The 26700-nt window shown below is 52.2% G+C and overlaps 1 protein-coding gene across 1 annotated transcript; it reads left to right on the top strand.

Moving 5' to 3' along the window:
• The first annotated feature begins 3016 nt into the window (after nt 1-3016).
• Nucleotides 3017-26659, top strand: KIF17 (kinesin family member 17). The gene is made up of 20 exons (XM_065650287.1): nt 3017-3091; nt 3339-3482; nt 3574-3783; nt 4831-4999; nt 5539-5641; nt 5722-5881; nt 8874-8924; nt 11622-11768; nt 12161-12262; nt 14646-14835; nt 18242-18694; nt 19729-19826; nt 20479-20626; nt 21459-21547; nt 21674-21798; nt 23893-24124; nt 25006-25264; nt 25501-25568; nt 25687-25807; nt 26523-26659. The coding sequence occupies exons 2-20, from the start codon at nt 3348-3350 to the stop codon at nt 26657-26659; spliced, it is 2997 nt and encodes a 998-aa protein (XP_065506359.1). The 5' UTR covers nt 3017-3091; nt 3339-3347.
• The last annotated feature ends 41 nt before the right edge of the window (nt 26660-26700 follow it).

Below are 26700 nucleotides of genomic sequence, written 5' to 3' on the forward strand. Positions count from 1 at the left end.
ATCTCCAGCCCGAAGCAGCGTCGCTGGTGGAGCAAACACTGGCTCCAGCGCTCGCTCTTCCCCCGTCTCCGCTTCCTGGCCAGACTGGGCTCGGTTATGTTATTTCTTCAGCCCCATCTGTCCTGGTTTTATTCTTTTTTTTTTTTTTCCTGCCATTTCTGTGCTATCGGCTGTTCCGGCGGCTCTGCCGGGGCATCTCGCAGCATCTCAAAGCAGCCGGCGCTGGCGGTGACTCAAGGTTTGAACGCTGCAGTTCGGACCCTTTTCCTCACACCCCAGGGAGCGCTGAGACGGGGACTTTTGGGTGCACCTCCATGGGATCAGACCCCATCTCCCCAGATTATTGCTTTCCCTTTCCAGGAGCCAAGTGCATCCCTGGGGCTGGGGGCAGCTTTTATTTTCCCTGTGGATTTGGCCGGCAGGAGGATTTTAGGGACCTGAGGCTCTCGGTTTGCAGTGAGGTCTGAGCCATCCTTTATTTTAATTCTGGTGAAGGCAGATAGCGCTGGGCAAAACTCCCTGGGGAGTTCAGAAATTGGGGTGAAAAAGGATTTGCGTATCAGGGCAGGGGGTGGTGAGCGAGCGAACACGTGTGCGCGTCAGGGTTAGAAAACGCTTCTCCGCTGGGCACGCAGTAGGAGAGACAAAAAAAAAAAAAAGAGGAAAAAAAAAAAATCAGTTGCAGCCGCATTTTCCAAAAAGCCCGAGCGTTTCTGCTCACCATCGCTTCCCAGAAACGGAGAAAATCGGGGAGGTAAATTGCGGTGATTCATCACGGGCAGATCGGAGGCAGGAAATGTGAGTTTGCCGCCTGCTGCCCGGTGCCCACTGTGGGCTCGGGCTCGCCCGGGCCTGGCTGGTGCCGAGGGCCTGATGCCAACAGGCTGAGCATCCCCGTGCCGTGGCGACCGGAGCAGCCACAACAACCGGCGACGGGAAAACGACGAGCGGCGAAGGCCGGGAGCCGAAGCGGGGGAATATTTCGCCTGCGTTTCTCTGGAGCCACTCAAGCGTGAGGTGCCCGTGAGCTGGATGGGGGGGCCCAGCGGGATGGGGGGCCCAGGGGATGGTTGGTGGTTAGGTGTCACAGCTCCTCCACACCCCGGATTTTGGGGTTGGCATCTCTCCCTTGGGGACCTCCGGGGCGGCCAGGGGGCTGGGGGGGCTCCATTGAGAAATGGAGCGTGGGAAACAGGGGGTGGGGCTTGGGGGCTGCCTGCCTGCGGATTGGCTGGGGGGGAAAGACCCCCCAGACTGTGCCAGAAAGGAGAGGGGCGACCCTGGGCTTGCAAAGGGGATGGGAGCACCATAGGGCCCCCCCCACCCTGTGGGGATGTGCTTGGAGCAGCCGCGTCCCCCCTTTCTTGTGTGTTTGCGCCCAGGTGGCTGCGGCGCAGCCTCGGTGACGGTGACACGAGTTGCGCCGGTCTCAGCTTGCGGGGGGGGGGGGGGGGCAAAACCCCTTTGGGTGACTGGAGAGGGGCCGGGTGTGTTCCTCTGACTGAAAAAGCACCTCCAAACCTGCTGCCCCCGTCGCTGGGGTTTTGGGGATCAGCCGTGGGGGTCTCGGTGCTGTGTGGGTGACGGGGAGTGGGACAGAGCATGTATGGAGGGGTCAGGGTGGGGGGCACCCCAAAATCTTGCTGGGGTTTAGGGTGTGGGGCTGCATGTACCTTGTTTGGGGTCTGGACTGTGTGCTTGGGGCGTGGGGACCGCTGGCATCTCGCTGGCGGTCAGGACGTGGGGACACTTGGGTTTTGTTGGGGCTGGGATGTGGGGACCGCAGGTGTCATGTCTGGGCTGGGGATTTGGGGATGGTCACATTGCTTTTGGGGTCAGGACATGGGGACACTTGGGTTTCATTGAGGCTGGGACGTGGAGACCACAGGCATTATGTTTGGGGTGGGGATTTGGGAACGGTCACGTTGCTTTTGGGGACCCTTGTGCCGTGCTTGGGGACAGGCTGCTGGGACACTTGGATGGAGGTCGGGACATGGGGCCTTCCTGTCAGGGTCAGGCTGTGGGGACCCTTGTGTGACACTTGGGGACACAGGGGTCCCTTCCGCTGGAGTCGGGATGGGGGGACGCTCGTGTTGGGGGGTGGAACGTGGGGACCCTTCGGTGATGCTCAGGATGGGGCTGTTGCGGTTGGGGCCAGCACTTGGGGACCCTTTTATTGGGGTGAGTATGGAGGGACCCCCTGCTTTGGAGTTGGCACTTGGGGACACCTGCGCTGGGGTCAGGATTTGGGGACCCTTTGATTGGGGTCAGTATGGATGGACCCCTTGCTTTGGAGCTGCCACCTGGGGACACCTGCGCTGGGGTCAGGATTTGGGGAGCACTGTATGGTGGCTGCAGCATCTCCCCAAGGCTCAGCGGGCTGGAAACGGGGGACAGTGGGGACAGTTTGTGTCTGTCCCCTCCTTTCTCACAGAGACCCTGCCCACGGGCCAGATCTGGGCTCCTCGCCACCCTGGGTGGCTCCAGATAATTTGGATGCGGCACCTGAGTTGCTTAACCCCGTCCTGCTCCAGCCATCACCCCCAAACCCCGCTGCCATGAAGAAGAAGCCGGCAAACGGGAGGGGGCTGGATCCTGTGCCCCCCCCGCAGCGAACCCGCAGCATCGCCAAGACAGCTGAGGTGATTTACCCAAGGCGGGGGACACGACACCCCAAAATGGGGATTTGGTGCAGGTGCATCCCCGTGACCCCCCAAACCACCATCTCGGGCTGGTCCGGTTGCTCTGGAGGGGCATTTGCAGCATCTTGGGGGGGTTGTTGCTGATGTGGGTGCGTTTTTGTGTGTCCCCCCCTAGTACGTGGGCTCCTTCACCGTGGAGGACTTGGACCTGCAGCAGCAAGCGGGGCGGCTGGAGGAGCAGCTGCGGGCGCTGAAGGTCGGGCACCCACCGCTGCTCCCCCTTGCTGGGAAACAGGGGAGACCCCAAATAATGGGGAGGCCCCTGGGTGGCCCAGCCTGGACCTCACCTAAAATGCTGCATGTCTCCCAACCAGGACTGTCCCAGGAGGAGGTCGGTGGTGCTGAGGTTCAGCTTGCAGGGGCTGAAGGTTTACGGTGCTGACGGGGAGGTACGGGCTGCTGGAGGTGGTTCATGGGTGCTGGGGGGGCTGAAAAGGTGCTTTGGGGAGGGGGCTGCACCACCCTGAGCGTTGCTTTTTGCTTGGGAACCTACTTTGCACTTGCAAACATTTGCAACCTGATGCATGTTTGCAACCTGCCGCGCAAACGGGGGTGACCCCGGCATCACCTGCACCCCGGGGGCGGTCCAAGGCTGCTCGGTCCCAGTGACCCCCCCACCCCACCTTGTCCCCGCAGACGCTGCTGATGGCGCACGCTCTGCGCCGGATCCTGTACAGCACGTGGCGACACGCCGACCGCCAGTTTGCCTTCGTGGCCCGCAACCCCCGCAGCCCCGCCAGCCCCCTCTTCTGCCACCTCTTTGTGGGGCCCCCGGGTGAGGTGCGTGGCCCAAGCCCCCTTATTCCCCCTCGCAAAAATACCATTATTATTATTTTTAATATTTGCACGCAGCTCCTCCTGCCTCCCGCAGGTGCAGACCCTCCACCTCTTGCTCTGCCGCTCCTTCCAGCTCTGCTACCTCCTGGCGCACCCCGAGGAGCAGGCGGGCGAGGGGGAGGCCGCGGGGGCCGGGGTGCTGCGGGAGCCCCTCAACCCCGAGGAGGTGTCGCGCAACGTCAACGCCCTCGTCTCCTTCCGCCGCCTGCCCGCGCCCGCCGGCCTCGGCTCCCTGGGCGCAGGGGTAGGTGCAGCCGGCCAGGGTGCTGGGTGCTGCACCACTGGCTGTCGTACGACATTTTTGTGCGTGGCGTTTTTGCACGGCCTCTTCTTGCACAGCAATTTGCACAGCATGTTATTGCACAGCATATTTTTCCATGGCTTTTCTTGCACAACCTTTTCTTGCACAGCCTTTTTTTTTTTTTTTTGCACAGCATTTCTTGGCACAGTGCTATGTCCACAGCACTTTCTGCAGAGCTTTTTTTTGCACGGCACTTTTTGCACGGCGTTTTGCCTGGCAGTTCTTGTAGAGCTTTTTTTTGTGTGACGCTTTGCACGGTGCGTTATTGCACAGTACGTTTTTGCATGGTGTCTCACGGAGCATTTTCTTGTATGGCCTCTTTTGGTGCAGTGTTTCTTTGCATTGTGCCATGGCACTTTTTGCAGAGTAGTTTTTTGTACAATAGTATTTGCACAGCATTTTTTGCACGGTGATTTGCTTGATGGATCTTGCATGGTCTGGTCTAGTATGACATTTTGCGTCAGACATATTCACACGACTTTTTTTTTGCACAGCTATTTGGCATGGTGTTTTGCATGGCTTCTTTGGCATGGCATTTTTTGCATGTTGTTTCTGTATGGGTTTTTTTTGCCTGGTGTTTGTTGCATAGTGTTTTGCATGAGTTTTTTGGCAAGGCATTTTTTGCAAAGCGTTTTTGCATGGCTCTACTTTGCATGGCATCTTTCGTATGGTTCTTTCACTGCATTTTTTTGCATGACTTTTTTGGCATGGCATTTTTTGTATGGCTTTTTTCACCTGGTGTTCTTCGCGTGGTGTTTCACATAGTGGTTTTTGGCATGGCGTTTTTTCGCAAAGCATTTTGCAGGGCACTTTTGCATGACAATTTTTTTTTGCACAACAACTTTTGCATAGCGTTTTTTTGCTAGGCTTTTAGCGCAGCGTTTTTTGCGCAGCGTTTTTCGCGCGCCCTTTTTTTTGCGCAGTGTTTTGCATGACATTTCGCCCAGCGAGCACCCTTGAAACTCCCCTCACGGCCCCTCCACCCTGCAGGAGCGGCGGGCGGAGGCGGAGGGCAGAGCCGGCGCCTGGCGCCCGGGGAACCCCTACTGCTCCCCGGTTCTGGTGCGCAAGAAAGCCATCCGCAGCAAAGTCCTGCGCTCGGGGGCTTACCGGGACTGCGGGGCCGAGAGCCAGCTCCACCAGCCGCCCCGTGACGCCGGTGAGAGCCAGAGGGGAAACTGAGGCATGGGGAGGACACGTAACCCTGATTTTGTGGTTTGTGGGGGGGCAAATTGGGGATTAGAGCTACAAAGATGACGGAGTGGAGCATCTCCCATGTGAGGAAAGGCTGAGGGAGCTGGGGCTCTTGAGCTGGAGAAGAGGAGACTGAGGGGTGTCTTCATTTATATATATAAATATGGAAAGGGGGAGTGTCAGGAGGATGGAGCCAGGCTCCTCTGGGTGACAACCAGTGATAGGACAAGGGGCAATGGGTGCAAACTGGAACACAGGAGGTTCCACTTAAAGATGAGAGGAAACTTCTTCCTGGTGAGGGTGCCAGAGCCTGGCCCAGGCTGCCCAGGGAGGTTGTGGAGTCTCCTTCTCTGCAGACATTCCAACCCGCCTGGACACCTTCTGTGTAACCTCATCTGGGTGTTCCTGCTCTGTGTGGGGATTGGGCTGGATAAGCTTTCGAGGTCTCTTCCGACCCCTGACATTCTGTGATTCTGCAATTCTGTGATTAATGGGGTCTTGCAGCGGCGGCGGGATGGGAGACCAAAGGGGCGAGGAGCTTGGCTTTCCTCCCCGAAAATGAGAGCGTCCTCGCCGAGAGCGTCTGGGCCTTCGCCGGCATCGCCAGGTGAGCACGTGGGGAATCCCTGCCTGTCGCCGTCCCCCCGCCCTCCCCTGCGCCCACCCGCCGCCTCGTCCCCTCCCCAGGGACGGCGGCATCGCGCTGCTGCGGCGGGACGTCCCCGGCGCCTTCCTGCTGCGCCCCGAGCCCGGGCTGCCCAAGCGCTGGTGCCTGTGGGTGCGCGCGCCCTGCGGCGTCGTCCCCTATTGCCTGTTCCGGACCCAGCAGGGCAGGTTCTGCGTGGAGGTGAGGGGGCTGCGTGGGGGTGGCACGGGCGGGGGCATTGGGTGCGTGAGTGCACGGGTGCGTTTGCTTTGCAAGTTGCAACAGTGCACAGTTGCACCTGGGTAAGTGCATTCGATGCATCTGCACATGGATGCGCTGGTGCATGGATGTACTGGGGGTGCAAGTGCATTGGTGCATTGTAGAGCTGCATTTGGTGCATCTGTGTGCGGATATGCTAGGGTGTAAGTGCATTTGTTGCATCATATTAGTGCATTTGGTGCATTCATGCTTGGAATACATTAGTGCATTGGTGCATGGATGCACTCGGGTGTAAGTGTATTTGATGGACTGTGTAAGTGCATTTGGTGCAACTGTGCACAGATGCACTGGGGCATAAGTGGTTTTCGTGCATCGTAGAGCTGCATTTGTGCATTGGTGCATGGATGCACTAGGGTATAAGTGCATTTGGTGCATCCATGCTTGAAATACATTGGTGCATCAGTGCGTGGATGCACTGGGATGTAAGTGTATTTGATGTGTCTGCGTGTGGATACAGCAGTGCATGGATGCAGTGGGGCGTAAGTACATTTAGTGCATCATAGAACTGCATTTGGTGCATCAGTGCATTAGGGTGCAAGTACATTTGTTGCATCTGTGCATGGATACATTGGTGCATCAGTGCATGGCTGCACGGGGGTGCACAGGTGCATTTGCTTCATGGTTGCATCTGTGCACAGGTGTTTGAGTGCGTCAGTGCACAGCTACTCTGGTGTGTAGAAGTATTTGCTTCGCAAGCACATGGGTGCACAGAGGCATTTGCTTCATGGTCACATGTGTGCATCTATGCGTTGGGTGCACAGGGGGATTGATGCATGGGCACGTTTGATTTGTGGGTGCGCTCATGCACAGGTACCAGTGGGTGGGGGGGCTCTGGGTGTATCCGTGCTTCGGTGTGCAATTACATTTGATTTGTGGGTTCACAGGCACATTGGTGTGAGTCTGATTCATGGGTGCACTGGTTATGGTTGCATTTGAGTTGTGGGGGCACAAGTGTGCCTGTGCATGGGTGCTTTGGTGTGAGTTTAATTCATGGTTGCATTTGAGTTGTGGAGGCACTGGTGCATTTGATTTGTGGGTGTATCCGTGCACAGGGTGCATTGACACAGGTGCGCCAGGATGTGGGTGCAACAGGTGTGTGAGTGCACTTGATTCACGTGTGCACCCGTGCGGTGGTGCACGGGGTTTGTGAGTGCACAAGTGCACGGATGCTTCTGTCCACGGGTGCATTTGCTGCGTGAGTGCATTCAATTCCGGGGTGCATGGGGGGCTCAGCTCTCCCCTCTCCCGGCACCCGCAGCATTCCAACGCCGAGTTCGCCAGCATGGCCGCCCTCCTGGCTCACTACTCGGGGTCACCGGGGGGCTGCTTCTGCCGCCTGGCCCCCGGCCGCCGCAACCCGGGTTATGAGGAGCGGGACCCCGGCGGGGGGGCCAGCGCCTTTGGGGAGGCCGCCTGGGCCCCCGCTGCCCCTGTCGGGGTGCAGCACGAGCGGGGTTAGGCCCGGCTGCCCCCGGCTTGGGCACGGAACCCCCCAGAATCCCCACTGAGCTTTAAATCGCTGCCATCTGCCTTATTGATTCCCTTCCCGCGGGCTGCACGGCGCATCTCGGGCAATAAACGGCTCTTGTGCTACCAGAGGAGAGGTCTGATGGTGGCTGTTTGTTCCCACTCCGCCATCACATGCAAGTATGCACACTCGTGTGCATGCACTTGCACGCTCTCGTGCACATGCGTGCCCATGAACTTGCCCTCATCCACTTGCAGGCACATGCGCTTGTGCTCTGGTATGTGCATAATTGCACCAAGCGCATGTGCCTGCACGCAGACCCACTTGTTTGTGCAATTGCACCATGCACTCCTGCCTGCACGCGCACCCACGTACACACAATTGCACCACACACTCGCGCCTGCACGTGCACGCAGGCGATTGCACAATTGCAGCACACACTCCTGCCTGCATGCACACCCATGTGCACACACTTGCACAATTGCCCTCACGCCTGTACACGCACATGCTTGCACAGTTGCACCATGCACTCATACCCGCACACATACCCGCGCGCGTGCACGCACGCAATTGCACTACGCGCTCTCGCCTCCATGCACCCCCGCGTGCCACCACGCGCTTGCACAGTTGCCCCATGCACCCGTGCCTGCACCCGTGCACACGTGCGCTTGCACGACTGCACCGCGCGCTCCTATCTGCTCGCGCCCCCACGTGCACTCGCGCGCTGGCACAGTCGCGCCGCGCGCTTGCGCGTGCCCTCGCACACCCGCGCTGTGACGCGGGCCCGACGCTGCCCCGTCGCCGTGGCAACCGCGTGGGGCCGCTGCGCGCGGTGTCGTTCGCCGCTTCCCGCAGCCCCCGGGTCCTTCCGACCCCCCCGGGTCCTTCCGACCCCCCCGGCTCTCCTCGGATGGCCCTCCCCTCCCTCGGGCTTGCCCGGCACCTGCAGGTTTACCTCAGGTTTTCCCTCACCTGGGCTTCTCCCCGCTCCCCGAAGTCACCTCAGGCTTTCCCGCCCTCAGGTTTCCTCCCCCTACCTGCTGTAGTTCCCCCTCAGACTTGTTCCAAGTCTCCCCCTCTCCCGAGCTTGTCTCCTCCTTCGTCTCCCCTTCTCCCCCAGCCATTTGCAGCCCCTCCGTCTCTCCTCACGCCGAGTCGCCGGGGGCTCCTTCCCCTCGGTGCCCCCCGCAATCACTGAGTGTCTCGCCGCTGGGGGTGCAGCCCCTGCTCCCCACAGACCCCCCCGAGCCCCTGCCCATGGAGCCCCAGGCCGCGGCCTGCGAGGCGGTGAAGGTGATCGTGCGCTGCCGGCCCATGAGCGAGCGGGAGAAGGCGCTGGGCTGCAGGGCCGTGGTGAGCACGGAGAGCGCGCGGGGCCGCTGCTCCATCCGCAACCCCGCCGGGGAGCCCCCCAAGCAGTTCACCTTCGACGGGGCGTACGGCCAGGAGCACAGCACCGAGCAGATCTACAACGAGATCGCCTACCCGCTGGTCGAGGTAGGTTGAGGTTGGACCTTGGGAGTAATTTCTTCGCGGAAAGGGCTGTCAGGCTGTGGGATCCTTTAAAAAGAAACGCTGCTTAGAAACGCTCGTTATGGGCTGAAGGCTCTGGAGCTGTGCTCCTTCACTGCACGTCATGAAGGATCAGCAGAGAAAGGGCTTATTTTGTCCCAAAATTCACCGTCTGAACAATGAGCCGTCCTGAGCTCGGCTTGGTGCCTTGGGCTCCCCTTGGAAACAAGAGAGAGAAACTGGAGCTTCCAAACGTGACTCGTGGCATCGCGTGACCAGGGAGAGCCAAGTGCTCGGAGTCCTCAACTCCAAACACCACAGCACGCCAAGCAAAGCCCTCAAACGGAGCAGAGAAATCCGTCACGTAGATTATTTCTTTTCAGATTTGCAGATTATCCATCGTGTAGATTATTTTTATTTATGTTCTTAGGAAAGGCCTTAAGGTGCTGGAGCGAGTTGAGAGAAGGGAACGGAGCTGGTGAGGGGCTGGAGCACAAGTGTGATGGAAGCGGCTGAGGGAGCTGGGGGTTCAGCTGAGAACAGGAGCTGAGGGGAGACCTTCTGATCTCTGACCTGCCTGAAAGGAGCTTGGAGCCAGGGGGGGTCGGGCTCTGCTCCCCAGGAACAAGCGCCAGGACCAGAGGAAACGGCCTCAAGTTGCGCCAGGGGAGGTTGAGGTTGGATCTGGGGAACAATTTCTTCCCCAAAGGGCTGTGGGGCATTGGAACAGGCTGCCCAGGGCAGTGCTGGAGTCACCATCCCTGGAGGGGTTGGACAGACGGACATGAGGTTCTCAGGACATGGGGCAGTGCCGGGGGTGGGGAACGGTTGGACTCGATGAGCTTGAGGGGCTTTTCCAACCAAAATGATTCTGTGAGTGGTGCCCAGAAAAAGGCTGATGCGGCCAGCACACATCTTGGTATAGGAAACCATTACCTTACCAATAGAATAGGCCCAGGCAGGATCTCTCAGCAAAGCGTATTTTATTAACGATTTTGCAAGACCGGGTGTTCTACCTAGAGGTTGGCACACACAACAGGGCTAAAAGCCCCTGCTTATATCCCCCCAAATCCCAGCCACAAATTCCCTCCCCCGTTCCCCATTGGTTGGTACTTCAGGGTTTACAGACAACCCGACCCTGCCTCAGTTTACCTCTCTCATTCCTCCAATTCGAACAGCCCTCTCCCCTTATCGGTTTATTTAAAATACGGATTCCAGGCTCTTTGATTACCCTTCCCCCTAGCTTAACTTTTTAAATACAGTGATCAGTTTGCATTCCGTGATGAGTTCAAAAAGACTTTGTTTTCCATTAAGGATTCATAGCCTGATGTCTCTCAGTCCTTCCCCCCGCGCTGGGCTCAGGCGCCAGGTCAGTTGTGAAAACATTCCCCCTTCAATGGCTCCTTACACTGGGACATGGGCTTGGGAGTTTTCCATGGGGAGGTGATCCCTCAGTGGAACTGATTTATGGACAGAACCAGCCCCGTCCGCTGCTTCAAGAAGCTTTGCTGCAATTGAAGGTAAAGCAGCGTCCCAGCGACAGGCTGGGAAATTGGGAAGAAACCCAATATTTTCAGCAGCCAGCGCCACACTGTGGGTAGAATTACATTTAATTGCTTTCAGGCCGGGGCTGTCAAACTCATTTTCACCGGGGGCCGCATCAGCCTTGCGCTTGCCTTCAAAGGGCCGAATATAATTTTAGGACTGTAGAAATGTAACTTTAGGACTGTACAAATGATCCTTTGATTTAATTAATTTAGGCAGATGTTTGTTTGAAAGATGAACCGCTCTGAGCAGGTGCTGGAGGTGGAAGCTGGGCAGAAGTCGCAGTGGGAAGTGATGCGAGGAGAAAAGGGACAAACGAGAGTCCTGAGGGCTTTAGGGACGTTTTTTCAAGCAAGAAACTTTAAGGAAGACGGGGAACCTCAGCCCGTTTTTAAATAGCAAAATGAGAGGGGATGTGTTTGTTGCCTGTTAACATGTCAGCGTGGTAAACAGGGTGAGAAGGGAACCAGTTCAGCAAAAAAACCCAACCCAAACCCCCTCAAAAGACACAATATTGTTAGAAAAAGAAACAGGGAAAAAATGGCCAGTGATAATTACAAGATGGATGTTCCTGACTGTGAGAACAACCAGGCTCTGAAACAATAAATTACTAGATTAATAAGTTATTTTTTTAACGTTTTATTTAAACCTTAAGAAAACCAATTATCTTCTGTTCCTACCGTGCTTCCTTGAAATAGGAACAAGTGGAAGCGAGGGCTCCTTTCTGCCAGCTTTCCAAGAGAAAATTATCCTAAGCTACAGACCCTCCTTTTGGCCACTGCACAATCAATTAGCACTCGAGTCATCTCTGAGTTTCATAAGATTTTTCTGACCTATGGCAAAAATATTCTGTTCTTCTAAGTGTTGTCAACTGCCCTTCCTCTGTTCAACACCTGCGTTTCTTCAAGTTTTCCATTTTTGAGAGAAAACCATTGACTTATATGCTAGCAGAACACTTTTTTTTATTATTATACTCCGATCGTGTGTGAAGATCAAGCCGTGTTTGATGTTTACTTCCAGCTCTTCCTTTAAAGCACCTTTTACGAGGCGAGGTTGAATCTGGACGATGTGTTTCCAATTATACAAAGGACACTGGCGATTTTGTTTGTTTGTTTGTTTGTTTTCCTCCGTTTTTAGGGTGTCACCGAAGGCTACAACGGCACCATATTCGCCTACGGCCAGACTGGCAGCGGGAAGTCGTTCACCATGCAGGGCATCGCGGATCCTTCTGCGCAGAAAGGCGTCATCCCCAGGGCGTTTGAGCACATTTTTGAGAGCGTACAGGTAGGCGTGGAAGGACGTGAAAGAGATCCTGTTGCAAGATGGTTTGATATCGAGAAAGGTGATTTTTATTTTGTACCCCAAGGAGTAGGAGCGAGAATGGGGACAGGTTTTTGGGGGTGCTGCCTCTCATCCGAAAGCTGAGGCCTCTGGGCAGTCAGATGAACTTCACCCTCACCTCCGCTGACTTTATGGACTCGCACTTGAGATATTTAAGCGCCAAAATTCCCTGTAGTGAGTGTGTCGAGGGGTCACACCTGGGAATGAAGTGCCAGGAGGGATTTGCTGAGGTGCTGAAGGGAGGGAGGCACCCCGCTGGCATTGGGATCTACGGGGGCTGCCCACTCGCCTTCGTTTTGAGAACCTCACCCCAAAATCGCTCCTGTTTTCTGCAGTGCGCTGAAAATACCAAGTTCTTGCTGAGAGCTTCCTACCTGGAGATTTACAATGAAGATATACGGGACCTTCTAGGAGCCGATACCAAGCAGAAGTTGGAGGTGAGGCGGAGTCAATGTGTCTTAATTAGGAAGCGCTTTAATTTGCTCAGATAAGCGCTACCATGAATGCCTGCAAGAAGTGCAACAATGTGCTCTGTCAGAAGCTGAACGCCAGAAGATGAGGATATGGTGATGAATATGGAAGCCAAGAGGAGGTTTTGAGGGACGTCAGTAGAAGTTTAGTGGCAGAAGAAACAGGATCCAGTCCCACGTGTCCTTGACAGTGGTCGGTAGCTCAGCAGAAGCCATGTGAAAATTGTTACAGGACAACAATGGAATAAAGTGTTTATGGGGCAATTTCTTCCTAATCCTCTTCATCTCATGGCTGTCTTGAAAGCAGGAGGATTCTGTGCCTTATGAATATTTAATCTAATCCAGTGTAGCTGTGGATGATCTCATTATCTGCCTCAAACAAAAAAGGCTGATCCTTTTTCGAGGAGACAGAGCAGATATTACTCCCCATGGGAACACATGGGGAAGTCGGGCAGTTTCCAGAAACACAGGAGGGTAAACTTGCCTGAAATGCTAGCCAGGGGGTTGATTTCGATAAAATTTACTTCTTGGTGGCTTTGCAGATCTTTTTGCACATATTCCTGGGGGAAGCTGCAAATCTCCCATCCCAATTTACTTCCCCGCAGGACTTTCCTGCTGAAGAAAACCGAGGCAGCAGCACCACCTTCCGCACAGACGCACTGAAATGGTGACAGACCCAAACCGCCTGCCGGGGCAGATTGTTTTTAACAGGTTGCTGACTTTAAAGGAAGCAAAACCCTCTCGGCTTCACTTTCCAAGCCAGAGAAGGGGACTCGCTGTTTCGGAAAGCGCTTGCTGCGGTTTGTCCTTTGTTCCACATCAGCGGTGACAGCGGTTTCCGTGGCAACCGCGGTTGGCACTGGGAGGGCAGGAGTTTGGCAGAACAGTTTCCAGGGTAACACCATCACACCGGTGACAGCCGCTGCCTGTTGCTGCCTCCACCAAATAATTCAGGGAGACCAAAAGCCCGGGCTGACCCGCTGCTTTCTTCTGTGTCCCCCAATTCTCCTCCAAAATCCCATTTCTGGTTTTTTTGCCTTTCAACATCAGTGCCTTTGGTGACCCTGAGGGCTGCAATCGCCTCCTGGGGCAGGAAACCCTCTGACGAGCAGGTTTTACAGAGCTCTGCAAGGAAAACGACCCCGTTGGTCTGTTGTGGAGTTAAACAGCCACGTCCTTGCTTAATTGTTCCCCAGAGACTCCGCAGCACCTTCAAATACAGCCCGGCCATCCACGGGCTCTCCTGTAGCACAGGCAAAAGCCACAGTGTGTGAACAGTCTGGATTCATCCTGGGCAGTCACGTCTTTAGAACAAGGCTACAATCCTGCCAAGTTTAGTGTTTGACCAGTTTTGCTCTGTTCTGTGCCGATTTTTTTTACAGCGAACGCTTTTACCTTGCTTCTTGTGGCGTGCGCATCACTGAAGTATCTAAGGATCTTCTTGGGAAGTCACACTGCGGTGTCTATCGCCCCGTGACACTGAGCCGTGACAGGGAGATCTTGATATCCCAGCTGACACGATAGAGTTTTATGTTATGAACTCAGCAGATGTGGGGCGTCACTTTGCCATTGAAAATGAATTCAACTCGTTTAAAATTCCCAGTGCGGAGGGAGAATCGGAGGGGGCTGGTGTAGGAGTGCAGGGATCTCTCAATTGGATATTTTTTTTTTTTGTGTAGGTTTGATGAATCGTTCGAGATTTTGAATATTTCAGTTGTTTATTAGCATGCTGCGTGAAATTTTTCTTCTGCGTGATTGATAATTGCTGAAAAGATGCATTTAACACTGTCTCTATCCAGGTGCCTGAATAAGATTTTAGTGCCTCTTAAAAATGAACTAATCTGGAGAAAAATTATTCTGCCTGTGCATGATGGGTGTGACTTCGAGAATTTTGTCAGTGAGATCAAAACACCCTCTCAGAGCGGAGGGGTTTGGTAAAAAGCACTGATAAGAATATCCATGACTATTGAATCTGTGCTTTGATTTTAAAAAAGCTTTGTGTGACTGAAGAGACACTGGAGCCTTTGCCATAATAGGTGAAAAACATTCCAGCTCTTTTTCGTAAATACGCAGCTTGATAATAGGGGAGGTAGAAGGCGGCTCAGCGCAGGTTTTTTTGTCTGAATCAATCAGCAAACTTTTAACTTGAATTCTTTTTGTCTGCAGAGCCACGAAGGTGCTTCCCTCTTTTTGTGTGGTTTTATTCCTCCTCCAGAAACACTCCGGCTTTTTGGTGCTGCTGTTTGATTTCTCCACGTGCCAAACTCGTGTAGCCCTCAAGCTTCCGCACGGTTTCCTGCAGCCTCGGTGCGTCTCGTTCTAACCCGTTTTGCGTTGTCCCCGTTTGCAGCTGAAGGAGCACCCCGAAAAAGGGGCGTACGTGAAGGGGCTGTCCCTGCACACCGTGCACAGCGTGGGCCAGTGCGAGCGGCTCATGGAGACGGGCTGGAGGAAGCGGGCAGTGGGTTCCACTCTCATGAACAAGGACTCGTCCCGCTCCCACTCCATCTTCACCGTCAACGTGGAAATCTGCACCGTAGGTAGGTCGCTGGATGTCCTGCCTGAGGCCTGGGCCCAGCAGGACACGGAATCTGTGGGGTCTGACCCGTCACCCCACAGCTAAACCTCGATCCTAAATGATTTTAGGTCTGGTAGAAATCAGAACTGTGCCCTGACACGGACATTCTTCACACAGTGAAATGGCTGAGTGTTGTTTTTTTCCTCAGTTCCCCCTTGGGAGAGAAATGCCTTACATGCAAACTGGGAACGTTTTTAATTCTCCTTCAGTTTCTTTACCTTCTTCAACCTTTATGTCCAGCAAAATTTATCTCACAGCCCATACAATGGCTCGGAGTTCACACATTGTACAACCCAGAGAAACTTAATTCATTATTTGTCTTGTCTGACCTCCTTTGCAACGCCAGTCAGATCGTTTCTCCCAACGATTCCTTCACTGAGCTTCACCTAGGGGCACATCTTTTAAGCAAACAGCTAATCTGGGTTTTAAGATGGAATAAAAGAATCTCTTAATGATATTTTAATGACTGATTTTCCTTTCTTGAGTATCTCATTTCCACTGGCACTTCTTTAGCTGATAAAACTGCATCGCTGGGTCTCAACACGGACATTGAACGATTTTTATTTCTGGGACTAAGAAAGGAATTAGTCTCCTGTATTCTCTCCAGTCCTTGACCCCGGCAGAGGCTGCGAACAGCTTGGCTTCATTTCCTTCAGCTGTTTCAGTCACGGGAAAGTTACACAAAATCTTCCTAACTTGTGGTTCCAGGTGTTGGTGACGATACCTCATTTTCCTCCATCCAAAATGGTGTGTTTGGGATTTTTAGGATTTCTCAATTAGCACAGCCAGTGGATGGTAATCCTTGCGTTAGGTGGGTCTGTAAAACCCAACTTTAATCCTAACAAGGAAAAAGAAATATTTACTCTCCTCTCTTGTGTTCCAGATGGGTGTAAGGCTCTTAATCGAGCCGGCAACTTTTTCTCTGATTCAAAGCTTTGAAAACCTGCCACAGGGAATGGGATGGCAGGTGGGGAAACTTGTAGTTTTGGCAGTTAAATGGAAGACAGCTGGAATATTTGGGAGAAAGCTGCGGGCTCTGGCACAAGCCCCATAGCTGGATGTTCTAGTGGGGTAATCATTAGATGAAATAGTTAATGAAGTTGGTATTTATATTGTCATCTTTAAGTTTCATTATGAGGTGCAGCAGGAAGTTTAAACTTATTTTCCAGCTGAGCCTGTAGTAATTTTAATTTACGAGGAGCTGATATTTTCAAAGATCTCTTTGCAATTCTGTGGAGTGAAGTAACTCTTTAAAGTTACAGTTTAGATTCAGGAACAGGATTACGGCGAATCTCTGGCTGCAGATGCACGAAATGCACAAGTTACCATCAGTATTTTTACAGGATTTAGAGTAACAGGTGGATCATTCCTTTACATTGCGCTTAGGGATTAATTTGTTAATGTGAAAGGTGTCGTAGATTTTGCTGGTGCTTGTGCCACCAGAACTGGCCAATGTGCTGTACAAAAATCAGACGGGTGAGATTTTGGGGCTGCCGCAGGAATTTTAGCAACAGTCTGGGGACCTTGTGCCACCACAGAAACTAAATCGCTGAGCACTGAGCTGGAAACAAACGGCGTCCCTGGGTGAAAGGGCCGGCAGGAACCAAAACAACTTCGCAATTGTCTGCCAGTGTTTACAGAAACTGGGGGAAGGAGGGAAAGGGTTAGAAAACCCACTTGTTGTCACTGTCCACTCACCCCAGCTCTCAGAAAGGATAGTGAGAGGGTGCTCTGTTTAACCTCCATCTGTTTGGGGTTTTTTTTCTCCATTTTTCCCATGTCTTGACATGCCAGAAAGACCTGGAGTGAAACAAGTTTGCTCAGCAGCAAACATTAAGTTCCGCAGTTAACAGTCTGTTGCTCTAACTGGTGAAATATCTCGGGGAAACTTCTTAATTTTTTTTCTTTTTGTTTCCCTGTGAACTTTTAACGTTCTCCCATGCATCGTGTTATTCATTGGTCATGTGTAGGTATTGTCCACAGCCATAAATCTTAACTTTTACTAAACTCAGGGCCAGGTTTTGTAGAAGTCCATCTGGAAAAGGGCGGACTCGGTTAAAACCTTGATGCTTTCTGTGCTCAGAGCGCTAAAGGAGCTCTTCCCTTGAACCTGGGTTGTAATCACGAGGGATAATTGGGACGTGGAGATCCAAAAATGTGGTCCAGTGTTTGGGGCAATACTGTGTGATTTGGGAACGTGTGTCCAACTCTTTGCTCTGCATGAGGCTGGGAAAGTTAAGCAGCCAGCGAAACCGCGAGGTTCCTAAAGCAAACGGATGCGCTGTCTCGTAGCCACAGGGAATTCGTGTCATCACGTTAATCTGGCTTCAAAATGCAGGTCAGGAAGCAGGCGTTACCTGCGCGGTGTGCTTCCAAGGAGCCGGTTTTAACTTCAGCTCCCATCTTCTCTTGCCTTCAAGCGCTGGGATGGGAACGGCATCAGCTCGCTGGGTCTGACTCCTCGCTCACCGAGATCCGTCTCCTCAGCCAGGTGGTTCAGACTGAGCGTGGTCCCGATTTCTTGCAGTTTTCTTGTTTCTCGCCTGCGTTCCTTCATTTTCCTTTCTCACTGAGAATGTCATGAGCTGAGGAGGAACAGATGCCGCCGAGCATGCCTGTGCGCTGAGTCACGGCGCCGATTTACAGCGATCTGGGCGAGAGGGGAGATCTTCTTGAACATTGGAGCTGTCTTGGGACAGAAAGCCAGCTGGTGGGCCTTGATGTGTCTGATAGAATGTGCTTTTTCTTTCGAAGCACAGCAAGAAAATTCTTGAAGACGTCCATTAATTAGGGTAGGTTGGATTTCGGTCTTGAGAAAATCTGTAGATTGGGAGTTCAGGGAAAAACTGTTTCCCAACGTCGTGTCTACTCCAGCCTTTCCCCAGCAGGCTGGAGAGGTGACATTCCTGCCTGTCCGTGTCCCATCGGGGTTCAGGGAGCCTGTTCTTCTGCCCGTGCTCTCCAGCTACCCCTCCTCCAGTTTCTCTCCCGTTGTCAGACATTGTTTAACTTCGCGAAACAATCCAAGGAGGAAAAAAATGGTATAAACGCATGGTCTGACCTTGTTACTCGCGGAGGGCTTTGCCTAAATTCTAAACACTGTGGAATTATGTGGAGAGTGTGTTTGTGAGTGCGTGCTCAGAGCTCACTAGAAGTTAGAATGAGTATGAGTTCTTACTGTGCAGGACCTTGTTCAGGAAAGCACTAAAACATGCAGTTCTAAGACTAAGAAGATATTTATTTACCTAAGGGAGTTGGGGCCCAAATGCAGCCTAAGAACAGGGCTTGAACTGGAACAGAGTCCTGTTTCTTGACTGTTAAGATGCTTCCTCTTAAGGAGAGCCTAACCTGGAATTATTTGCTTGCAGACGAGTGCGGGCAGGACCGCCTTAAGGCTGCAAAACTCAATTTAGTGGATCTGGCGGGAAGCGAGAGACAGTCAAAAACTGGAGCCACGGGGGAGCGGCTCAGAGAAGCCACCAAAATCAACCTCTCCCTCTCGGCTCTGGGCAACGTCATCTCGGCCCTGGTCAGCGGCAGGTGTAAGCACATCCCCTACCGAGACTCCAAGCTGACCAGGCTGCTCCAAGACTCCCTCGGAGGAAATACCAAAACGCTGATGGTAGCGTGCTTATCTCCGGCTGATAACAACTATGACGAAAGCCTCAGTACTTTGCGCTACGCCAATCGAGCGAAAAACATCAAGAACAAGCCCTGTGTCAATGAGGACCCCAAGGATGCTCTGCTGAGGGAGTATCAGGAGGAGATTAAGAAGCTGAAGGCGATTCTGGCTGGACAGATGAGCGCGAGTAACTTGTCAGGTAGGACATCCCTTAGTGGCTGCAGAGATGTTCTATCTTTGACAGAAAAAACAAGTTTTTACACGTAAAATGCTCAATGGATTTCACCTCAACCTGTCCCTTACTTGTTGGAGGAAGAGTTCTCCCATTCTGATAATGGACGTTTCCTTCACTGTTGCCAAATTGACCTTATTCCACTGGTAAAGACCGTCTCAGTTATGCAATAGTTTCAGTAATGACGAATTCTGTTAGAAAATGCTGATGTGATTAAAATCCTCAGCTCTTCTTGGTCATTCTGCTAGAATTTGGCCAGTCACAGGAGAGAGGTTTCAGCTGGGAGAGCAAAAATAAGCTGCGAAAGAAATAATAATGTAAAATACCTTATTAAATATATATATTTTTTCAAAGTTAGCATTACCCCCTGTTCTCTTGCACTCTGAATTTTTGACACTACAAGACAGGTTTTGCCGTGCTGATGGCATTTCTTACAGAGGCAGCACTGTCCTCTCTTTGAAGATTCAGCCGACAACTCACTCTTTGCTATGAAACAGAAATAGTGAATGTGGGAACCAAAGGGTAAGAACAGTCTTTAGGGACCCGCTCACCTTTGGAGAATTATCCCCTAAAAAAGGGCAACTTTCAGCAGAGGAATAAGGTTGTAAGATTTTTTTTTTTCGTTCCTCTCCTTTCTACCACTATGAAGAAAGAAGGTGATTTCCTTGCACCTTTCATCTCCTTCCCGGTGCCTTTTATCTTCCAAATCTGTCAGCATAGCCCTGGAAACAAGTCTCCTGTTATCCTACCATGGAGATTAGATTTATATTCGCTTTCCTATACCTGAAGCGTAAACCTCTCCCCCTCTGCTCAGCGCTGACTCCGCTCCCCACACCTATGGAGCCCCAGGCCAGTGGGCGTTTGGCAGCACAGATGCTGGCACACGAGCGCGGTTTAAAGCCGTGCGTGGATTGCAATGTTCTTTGTTCTATTTCCAGGCATTCTACAGACAATCCTACCCAGTAATTGGGAGTGATTTTTATTTCTGCTTTGCTTTGTAGGGCTTCAACCTGCTGAGACTGCTCACCTGGAAGCGAAGCCAGTTCCCCTCCTCAAACCCCAAGTAGATCTTGAAGCAGAGAAGCAGCTGATCAGAGAAGTAAGTCAGGAGGGGACATCCCGGAGTGTCTTTGACTAAAGCTGGCGGGTTTTTACAATAATCGTTATAAATATGGTGTAGGGCTGTGTGGTTCAGCCTTTCCAGAACACTTTTCTTCCTATTTGTTGGCCCTTGAGCTTCTCCTGGGGACAGAACGTGTTGATGGAGGCCTTATTTACAGTGCCGCTTTCAGCATTGTTCCCACCACTCTGGAGATGAACTGGAATGGATTCCCAGGAATTATTGACGTACACATAACAAGAAGAGGAAACTACATGTGAAATTTAGATTCCTTCCGTCAGATGAGGGAAAAATGGGAGGAAAGTAATAGTCGGAGATGTTAGGAACAGTACAAGGATGAAGATGAAGCGGGGATTTGGAGCCAGGAGGAAGAATGAGGAGCTGGCACTGGGGACAAAGAGAGAGGGGCCAGAGGAAATAAAACTCTTGCTCTTTAAAAAGCTCCTTCCAGGGCACCACATCTGTTTCTAGGGCTGATGAGTCACCTTCCGTCGATATTGTGTCGACTTAAATCACAGAAAAAGTCACTGAATACAGGGTGGTAAAGTTTTATTGGGGTGGACGTAAGCGGTGAGCTCGTGTGCAGTGAGGAGCAGGGCTGTGGTGTCAGGCTGCCTGCTCTGCCTTTCAGGAGTACGAGGAGAGACTGGCCCAGCTCAAGGCCAGCTACGAAGCGGAGCAGGCGTCCCGCGCCCGCCTGGAGGAGAACATCAGCAGCCTGAGGAACCACTACGATCTCAAACTGGCTGCGCTCGAGGAGAACCTCAGGAAGGAAGCAGGTGTGGGGGAGGCAGGCTTTGTCCTCTCCCCTATTTCCCTGGTCCCTTTTACCTGTCAGAATGCCCCTAAGCCTTGAGGTGACAAAATGTGGTTTTTTTTCTTTTTTTTTTTTTTTTTTCCCCCACGTAGCTTTGATTTTTTTCTGACTTAAGGCAGCGTTTCTTTAGAGCAGAGGTTTGAGCCGTAGCGACGCCTGGTCTTGGCAGGCGCTTCTCTGCCTTGATGCCCTTGGCTTTGTACAACTCGCATGCCTAAGACGAGGGTGGCTGCGGCAATCCGTTCCATCGCGCACAAACGTGGTGCGGCCCCTGGTCTCCCAGTGGATTATCAACCCCATCGCCTTGCTGGAGGGTGGATATTGCTTTCATATACCTATAAATCGCTGCCAGTTATCCTCTTCATTACCACTGTTCGTTTATACTTCCGCAGTGCCTCAGGGCATGTTTTGCAATGTGCTTGTGCAGCACTTATCGCCCAATATTAATTCTTGAGGCTATATTCTTCATTTTTGATGCTATCACTTTCTAAGGTGAGAGGTTTGTTTCCCTCCGCCCCCAATTACAGATGTGCACGTCTTCACCTCTGAAATAGATTGTGTGCAAACACGAGGACTTGGGCTCTCCCAGCCCTGTAAAATCTGCATTCCTTCCCTGCTATGCCCTCTGCATCTTTGATGGCTTTGACTGACCAGCATAAATAACAGACCTTTTCCTTCCAGACACATAGTCTTTAGCTTTTGGTGAAGACTTGGTGTGATATTTCCACAGATTTATGCTCTAGTTCCGCAGAGCTGGTTACTGACATTGTGATATTTCCTCTTTTACTCTTCAGCTGCCGTGAGGACCGAAACTACCTCTGAGCAGACACCTCTGCATGAAGACCCTGTTGCCGCAGAAGATGAAGAACGAACGTCAGCCCAGGTACCGTTCAGGCTGCTTCTCCCTGGGTTGAATAAACCCGAGTGGGTAGTGTCGTTGCTCCATCTGTCCCGGCACTCACATTTCATCTCTTCGGAGCTGCAGCTTTTGGTTTCCTCTTGTCCTCAGGACCCGGCCGCACCTCAGACAGCCCAAGACGCTGGCGGGGCGAGCAGGGGGAGCGCTGGCGCAGAGGTGGCTGTCACCGCCGAGGGGGTTTCCTTACCTGCAGACCAGCAGAAGGTGCTCGCCAGGTCAGTGACGACGCTGCTCCTGCTGACTGCCTCCTGGGCAGTGCTCACAACAACCAACCCCGTTCTTAGAGAATCGTAGGGTCATTTTCGTTGGAAAGGACCCTCACGATCATCAAGTCCAACCATTAACCTCACACCGTCACTAACCGATGTCCCTGAGAACCTCATCTGCGCATCTGTCCAACCCCTCCAGGGATGGTGACTCCACCACTGCCCTGGGCAGCCTGTTCCAATGCCCTTTCTGGGCATTATTTTTCCTCATATCCAATTCTTCCATGATCTTACAACTGTCAAGCTTCAGCTATGACTTCAGCACTCCACAATACTAAGTACACGCATACTCTTTGCCCCCAAACTAACTTTGTCCTACTTGGGCAGATGAACGCCACAGCTAACAGCTACTTAATGATGCCAAGTGCCAGAATTATGAGAGAAAATCTGGCAGAGAAATCTCTCCCTTTCCTGGCTTGTTGCAGGTGTAAATTATGAGGAGCTTATAGAGTTGAATCTGGTGGTCACTGACAAGAGCTTAAGTGCCTAAACAGGTTATGGAGGCGGATTCCTTTTTCTCTTAAAAATGGGTTTTGAAGGGCACTTAGAGCCATCTCACATCAGTACCAGTGAGGTAGCGGGTCTTCCTGCCGCTCGCCGCACGTGAGGGTGGAGGACAGCGCGTCCTCCACGACTCTTCCTTCTCACTGAGGTCACTTTTGCCTCTAACTCACACATCCGACAATGTTTCTGAGATGTCAGGCAGAACTGGCAGCAAAATTTCCCAATGTTCACATTTTAGGGGCAGCATTAGACCCCAGGTTTTCGCCTGAGCGAGAGCCGTTGTGAGAGAATTCCCTTAGTTCAAGTATGACACAGCGTATGGAAATAATATGGGGGTTTAGTGCTGTTTCAGAAATGTACACTTTAAGCAAATTCTGCTGATTTCTCTCTTTTAGTCCATTGCGTGGAATTATATTAAAATTAGAAATGCTCAACAGAAGCTATATTGTGGATGATAGAGTTTGATTCTGAAAAATCTTGTCATTTTTTTTTTAACCAGTCTTGTAGCTTTACCGTGAGCTCCTGTGGCGCTTGCTCGCTCTGTTGGAGCTCTCCTAGCTAAAAAAGGAGCTTTTAAGAACCTAGAATAGCAGCAGCTGTAATTTGTGGGCAATTCTGTCTATTAATGGCGAGGTCTCCAAAGAAACCATTCGTTTTGATGATATATCAAACCTTATTAGTCCTATTGCAGCGCTCTTTCTTGTGACAAACTCCAAGTTCTCCGCAGATGAGGTGGGAGGGTTTGGTTCCGCAGGCGTGGGGATTTTCAAAGCCGCTTGTTAAAAGCTTTACGCATCAGGATGGATGCAAGATCTCGGCTACTCGCTCGGCCGAGCAAGGATTTAATCGCGCATTAAGCAAATGAAACCAAAGGCTGCTCGGCGAGTGCGGTGAAATGAAATAGTGGGTCATCTCTGGTGGAGAATGAGGTCTGAAGATAATTAAGAGGCCGTTATCAGCGGAGGTTTTACCAGCAGTGGGATTTTCTCCACTTTGAGGCAGCGCCGCCCAACCTGAGCTACCTGCTCTGCTGCAGACAAAGAGAACGGCTCTGGAGCACAGCTGGTGCTTTATTTCTGTGTCCCTTCTCACGGCTTTATTTCCGTGTCCTTTTTGCCCCAAAAAGGAAATTGTCCTGTGGCTTCCAGCCATACTATTCCCATAGCCACCATTTAGAATATTTCTTTGCCTAATTTTGGCACCTCGTGTCTTTCAAAGCAAGAAGTAAGAATTCAAATAATACATTCAATATATATTTCAACAAGAATTTAAACACGATTTCCACAAAATGGGGGTTTTAACAAGAATTCCGTGACTGTAGATATGGATGTGCTTTGCCTTGGGTCTGCAGGAACGTTTATGACAGAAACTGTTAATGAAAGTGGAATTTGCCGTGATTACTCAGGGCAGCAAATCTCACCAGAAATCACTATTTTCTGTGTCTTCCCAAATGTTATTCAGGTAAGGACGTGTGTCCTCCAAGCTTACGCAGATGGTTTTTCACCCTGCTGAGCTAAGAGAAGCGTTTGCCTTTTCCAGGCTGCAGATGTTGGAGCGAGAGGTGGTAGGAGGGGAACAGGCTAAAAACAAGGACCTCAAAGAAAAGCAGAAACGCCGGAAAAAATACGCGGACGAGCGGAGGATGCAGCTGCTGGCCGCGCTGCAGCAGACGGACGAGGACGGCAGCGACTGGGTTCTGCTGAACGTCTACGACACCATCCAGGAGGAGGTTCGAGCCAAGAGCAAACTCCTGGAGAAGATGCAGAACAAGGTGAGCAGCTGAAAATTTAGGGAACATCGCTCTCCTCCTCTGCGGACCCGTTTTTTTTTTTTTATAGATTATAGATGGTGTTCTAGGGTGGTTTGTTGAGAACATGACTTTGTCTGCGGCAAATATTTTATACCTGTGCCCACGTTGGTACCTTATAAGGCTTTTTGTGTGTATTTTTATGAAATATCGGGCGCAGCAGCCCTCAGGGCGGGGAATTAAGTTGTTTAGACACCAAACTTCGCCTGTTTTAAGGGCCGATCTCCTGGAGGATGATGTGGAGGCGACTCCCTCTACTGCTCTCCGCAACCTATTGCACAGCTCCCTCCTAACACACCTGCGCTCCTGGAAGAAATTACACCCTGAAAAGTTTTCTGGGGGGAAAAAAGAAGAAAGAAATAAATATAAAAGCAATGCTCTTAAATTGTAGGCAAAATCAGTTTTGTTCTGATGAGGCAGAATCAGAGCAGCTTCCGAATAATGTGTGTGTGTGTGTGTGTGTGCGTGTGTGTGTGCAGTCCTAAATCTGCACGTTAAGAATTTGGTATATTTCTGTATTTTGGTTATCAAAGAAATGTTTCACCTTTGTCATCAACATTAGGAACTCCCAAGGGTTTGTTAGCACTGGCCTCAGACCATACCAGTACCATTAACTTAAGGTCTGTTCGAAGATGTGGCACTTCGGCAAAACGCGAGAAGTCTTCCATTAAAACAGATGTGGAATAATCTCTCCACACAAATCTCATCCTAATTCTTAATTATAAATTAGAAATCCTCCCAAACACTGAAGGTTTTATCTTCCCACCTGTGCCTGACAAATCCCCAGCAACCACTGCTCTCTCCCCTTTCTAATCCCAACCATTTACTCTGGTTTTATGTCCCAGCTGCGGGCTGCCGAGACTGAGATCAAAGATCTGCAGTCGGAGTTTGAGCTGGAAAAAATCGATTATCTCAGCACCATCCGCCGGCTGGAACGAGACCTGATGCTCTTCCAGCAGCTGCTGGATCGGGTGCAGACCCTGGTCCGCCGTGACTGCAATTACAGCAATCTGGAGAAAATCAGGCGTGAATCTGTCTGGGATGACGAAACCGGCTGCTGGAAAATTCCAGAGCCCGTCATTCAAAAAACCCGCCTGCCCGCAGGTGAGAGGAGCGTCGCGATGGTGCGTCCGGGTTGGCAGATCACGTTGGGACTTCGCTCACTTGTAAAATCTGCCACATACAGAGAGTTTGTCTAGAAAGTTTAAGTAATAATATCACCTAATGCAAAGGGCGGTCAGGATCCTTTGGGAATCCTGATGTTGGGGATTGGGCAGTGCAGTCAGGGGAGCGTTAATTGTTTTAGAGATAACGACCCTTTTACACGTCTCTTCTCGCAGCAGTTCTAGCCCTGCCACAGCCCAAACCTGCCCGACTGAGCCCCGCAGGCGACAGCGGAGAGCTCGCGGTAGGGTGCATTTCTCCTCCCTTTTTATCGTATTTTACCAATTTTGCCTTGTTTCTAAGCCGTAATCCGAGGGCTACCGCAGAGTCCGGTGCTGCTGACGGTGTTTTCCCCTTTCCAGCCCGAGGAAGACCGCTACAAGCTGGTGCTAAACCGCAGCGACAGCGAGAACATCGCCAGCAGCTACTTCCGATCGCGGAGAACCAGCCGCATCCTGCACCAGGACCCGACCTCAGAGCCAGGTAAGACCCCTTTTCTTACACATCACCCACGATCACTTGCATTTTCCTCTTTTTTTTTTTGAGGAAAGCTCTTTTGCACTCCAGAATCACAGAATCATTTTGGTTGGAAAAGACCTTTAAGATGATCAAGTCCAACCGTTCCCCACCCCCGGCACTGCCCCCTGTCCTGAGAACCTCATGTCCGTCTGTCCAACCCCTCCAGGGATGGTGACTCCAGCACTGCCCTGGGCAGCCTGTTCCAATGCCCCACAGCCCTTGGGGGAAGAAATTGTTCCCCAGATCCAACCTCAACCTCCCCTGGCGCAACTTGAGGCCGTTTCCTCTGGTCCTGGCGCTTGTTCCTGGGGAGCAGAGCCCGACCCCCCCTGGCTCCAAGCTCCTTTCAGGCAGGTCAGAGATCAGAAGGTCTCCCCTCAGCTCCTGTTCTCCAGCTGAACCCCCAGCTCCCTCAGCCGCTCCCATCACCCTTGTGCTCCAGCCCCTCACCAGCTCCGTTCCCTCCTCTCAACTCGCTCCAGCACCTCAAGGCCTTTCCTGGCCTGGGGGGCCCAGAACTGTCCCCGGGGTTCGAGGTTTGGCCTCACAGTGGCCGCTCCTGCTGGCCACACCAGTGCTGGCACAAGCCAGGCCGCTGGTGGCTCAGCCCGGCTCGCTCCCCACACCCCAGCAAGGATTTTTCGCCCTTTTTTGCCGGTTTTCCCGTCTCCTCCCGCAGCTCCCCCCGGGCCGGATCGGGCTCCCAGCGGCGGCCCCGCCGCTCCCCGGCCGTTCCGCCTGCAGGCCCTGGCCCTGCCCAACGCCACCACCAAGCGCAAAAAGAGCAAAAGCGGCTCCAAAAGCCGCCACCGCTGAGGCGACGCAGGAAGCCGCCAAATCTCGGTGTTTTTGCACCA

This window comes from Caloenas nicobarica, chromosome 22 (genome assembly GCF_036013445.1).
Source record: "Caloenas nicobarica isolate bCalNic1 chromosome 22, bCalNic1.hap1, whole genome shotgun sequence".
In the NCBI taxonomy this organism is placed as follows: Eukaryota; Metazoa; Chordata; class Aves; order Columbiformes; family Columbidae; genus Caloenas; species Caloenas nicobarica.

What these genes read in the sequence shown, in the direction of transcription:
- KIF17 (XM_065650287.1), top strand. Translation starts at nt 3,348, where the DNA reads ATGGCGCACGCTCTGCGCCGGATCCTGTACAGCACGTGGCGACACGCC. An exon ending in ACATTTTTGAGAGCGTACAG is followed by an intron (nt 11,769 to 12,160) that starts GTAGGCGTGGAA and finishes TGTTTTCTGCAG; the next exon opens with TGCGCTGAAAATACCAAGTT. An exon ending in CAGCAGAAGGTGCTCGCCAG is followed by an intron (nt 21,799 to 23,892) that starts GTCAGTGACGAC and finishes TGCCTTTTCCAG; the next exon opens with GCTGCAGATGTTGGAGCGAG.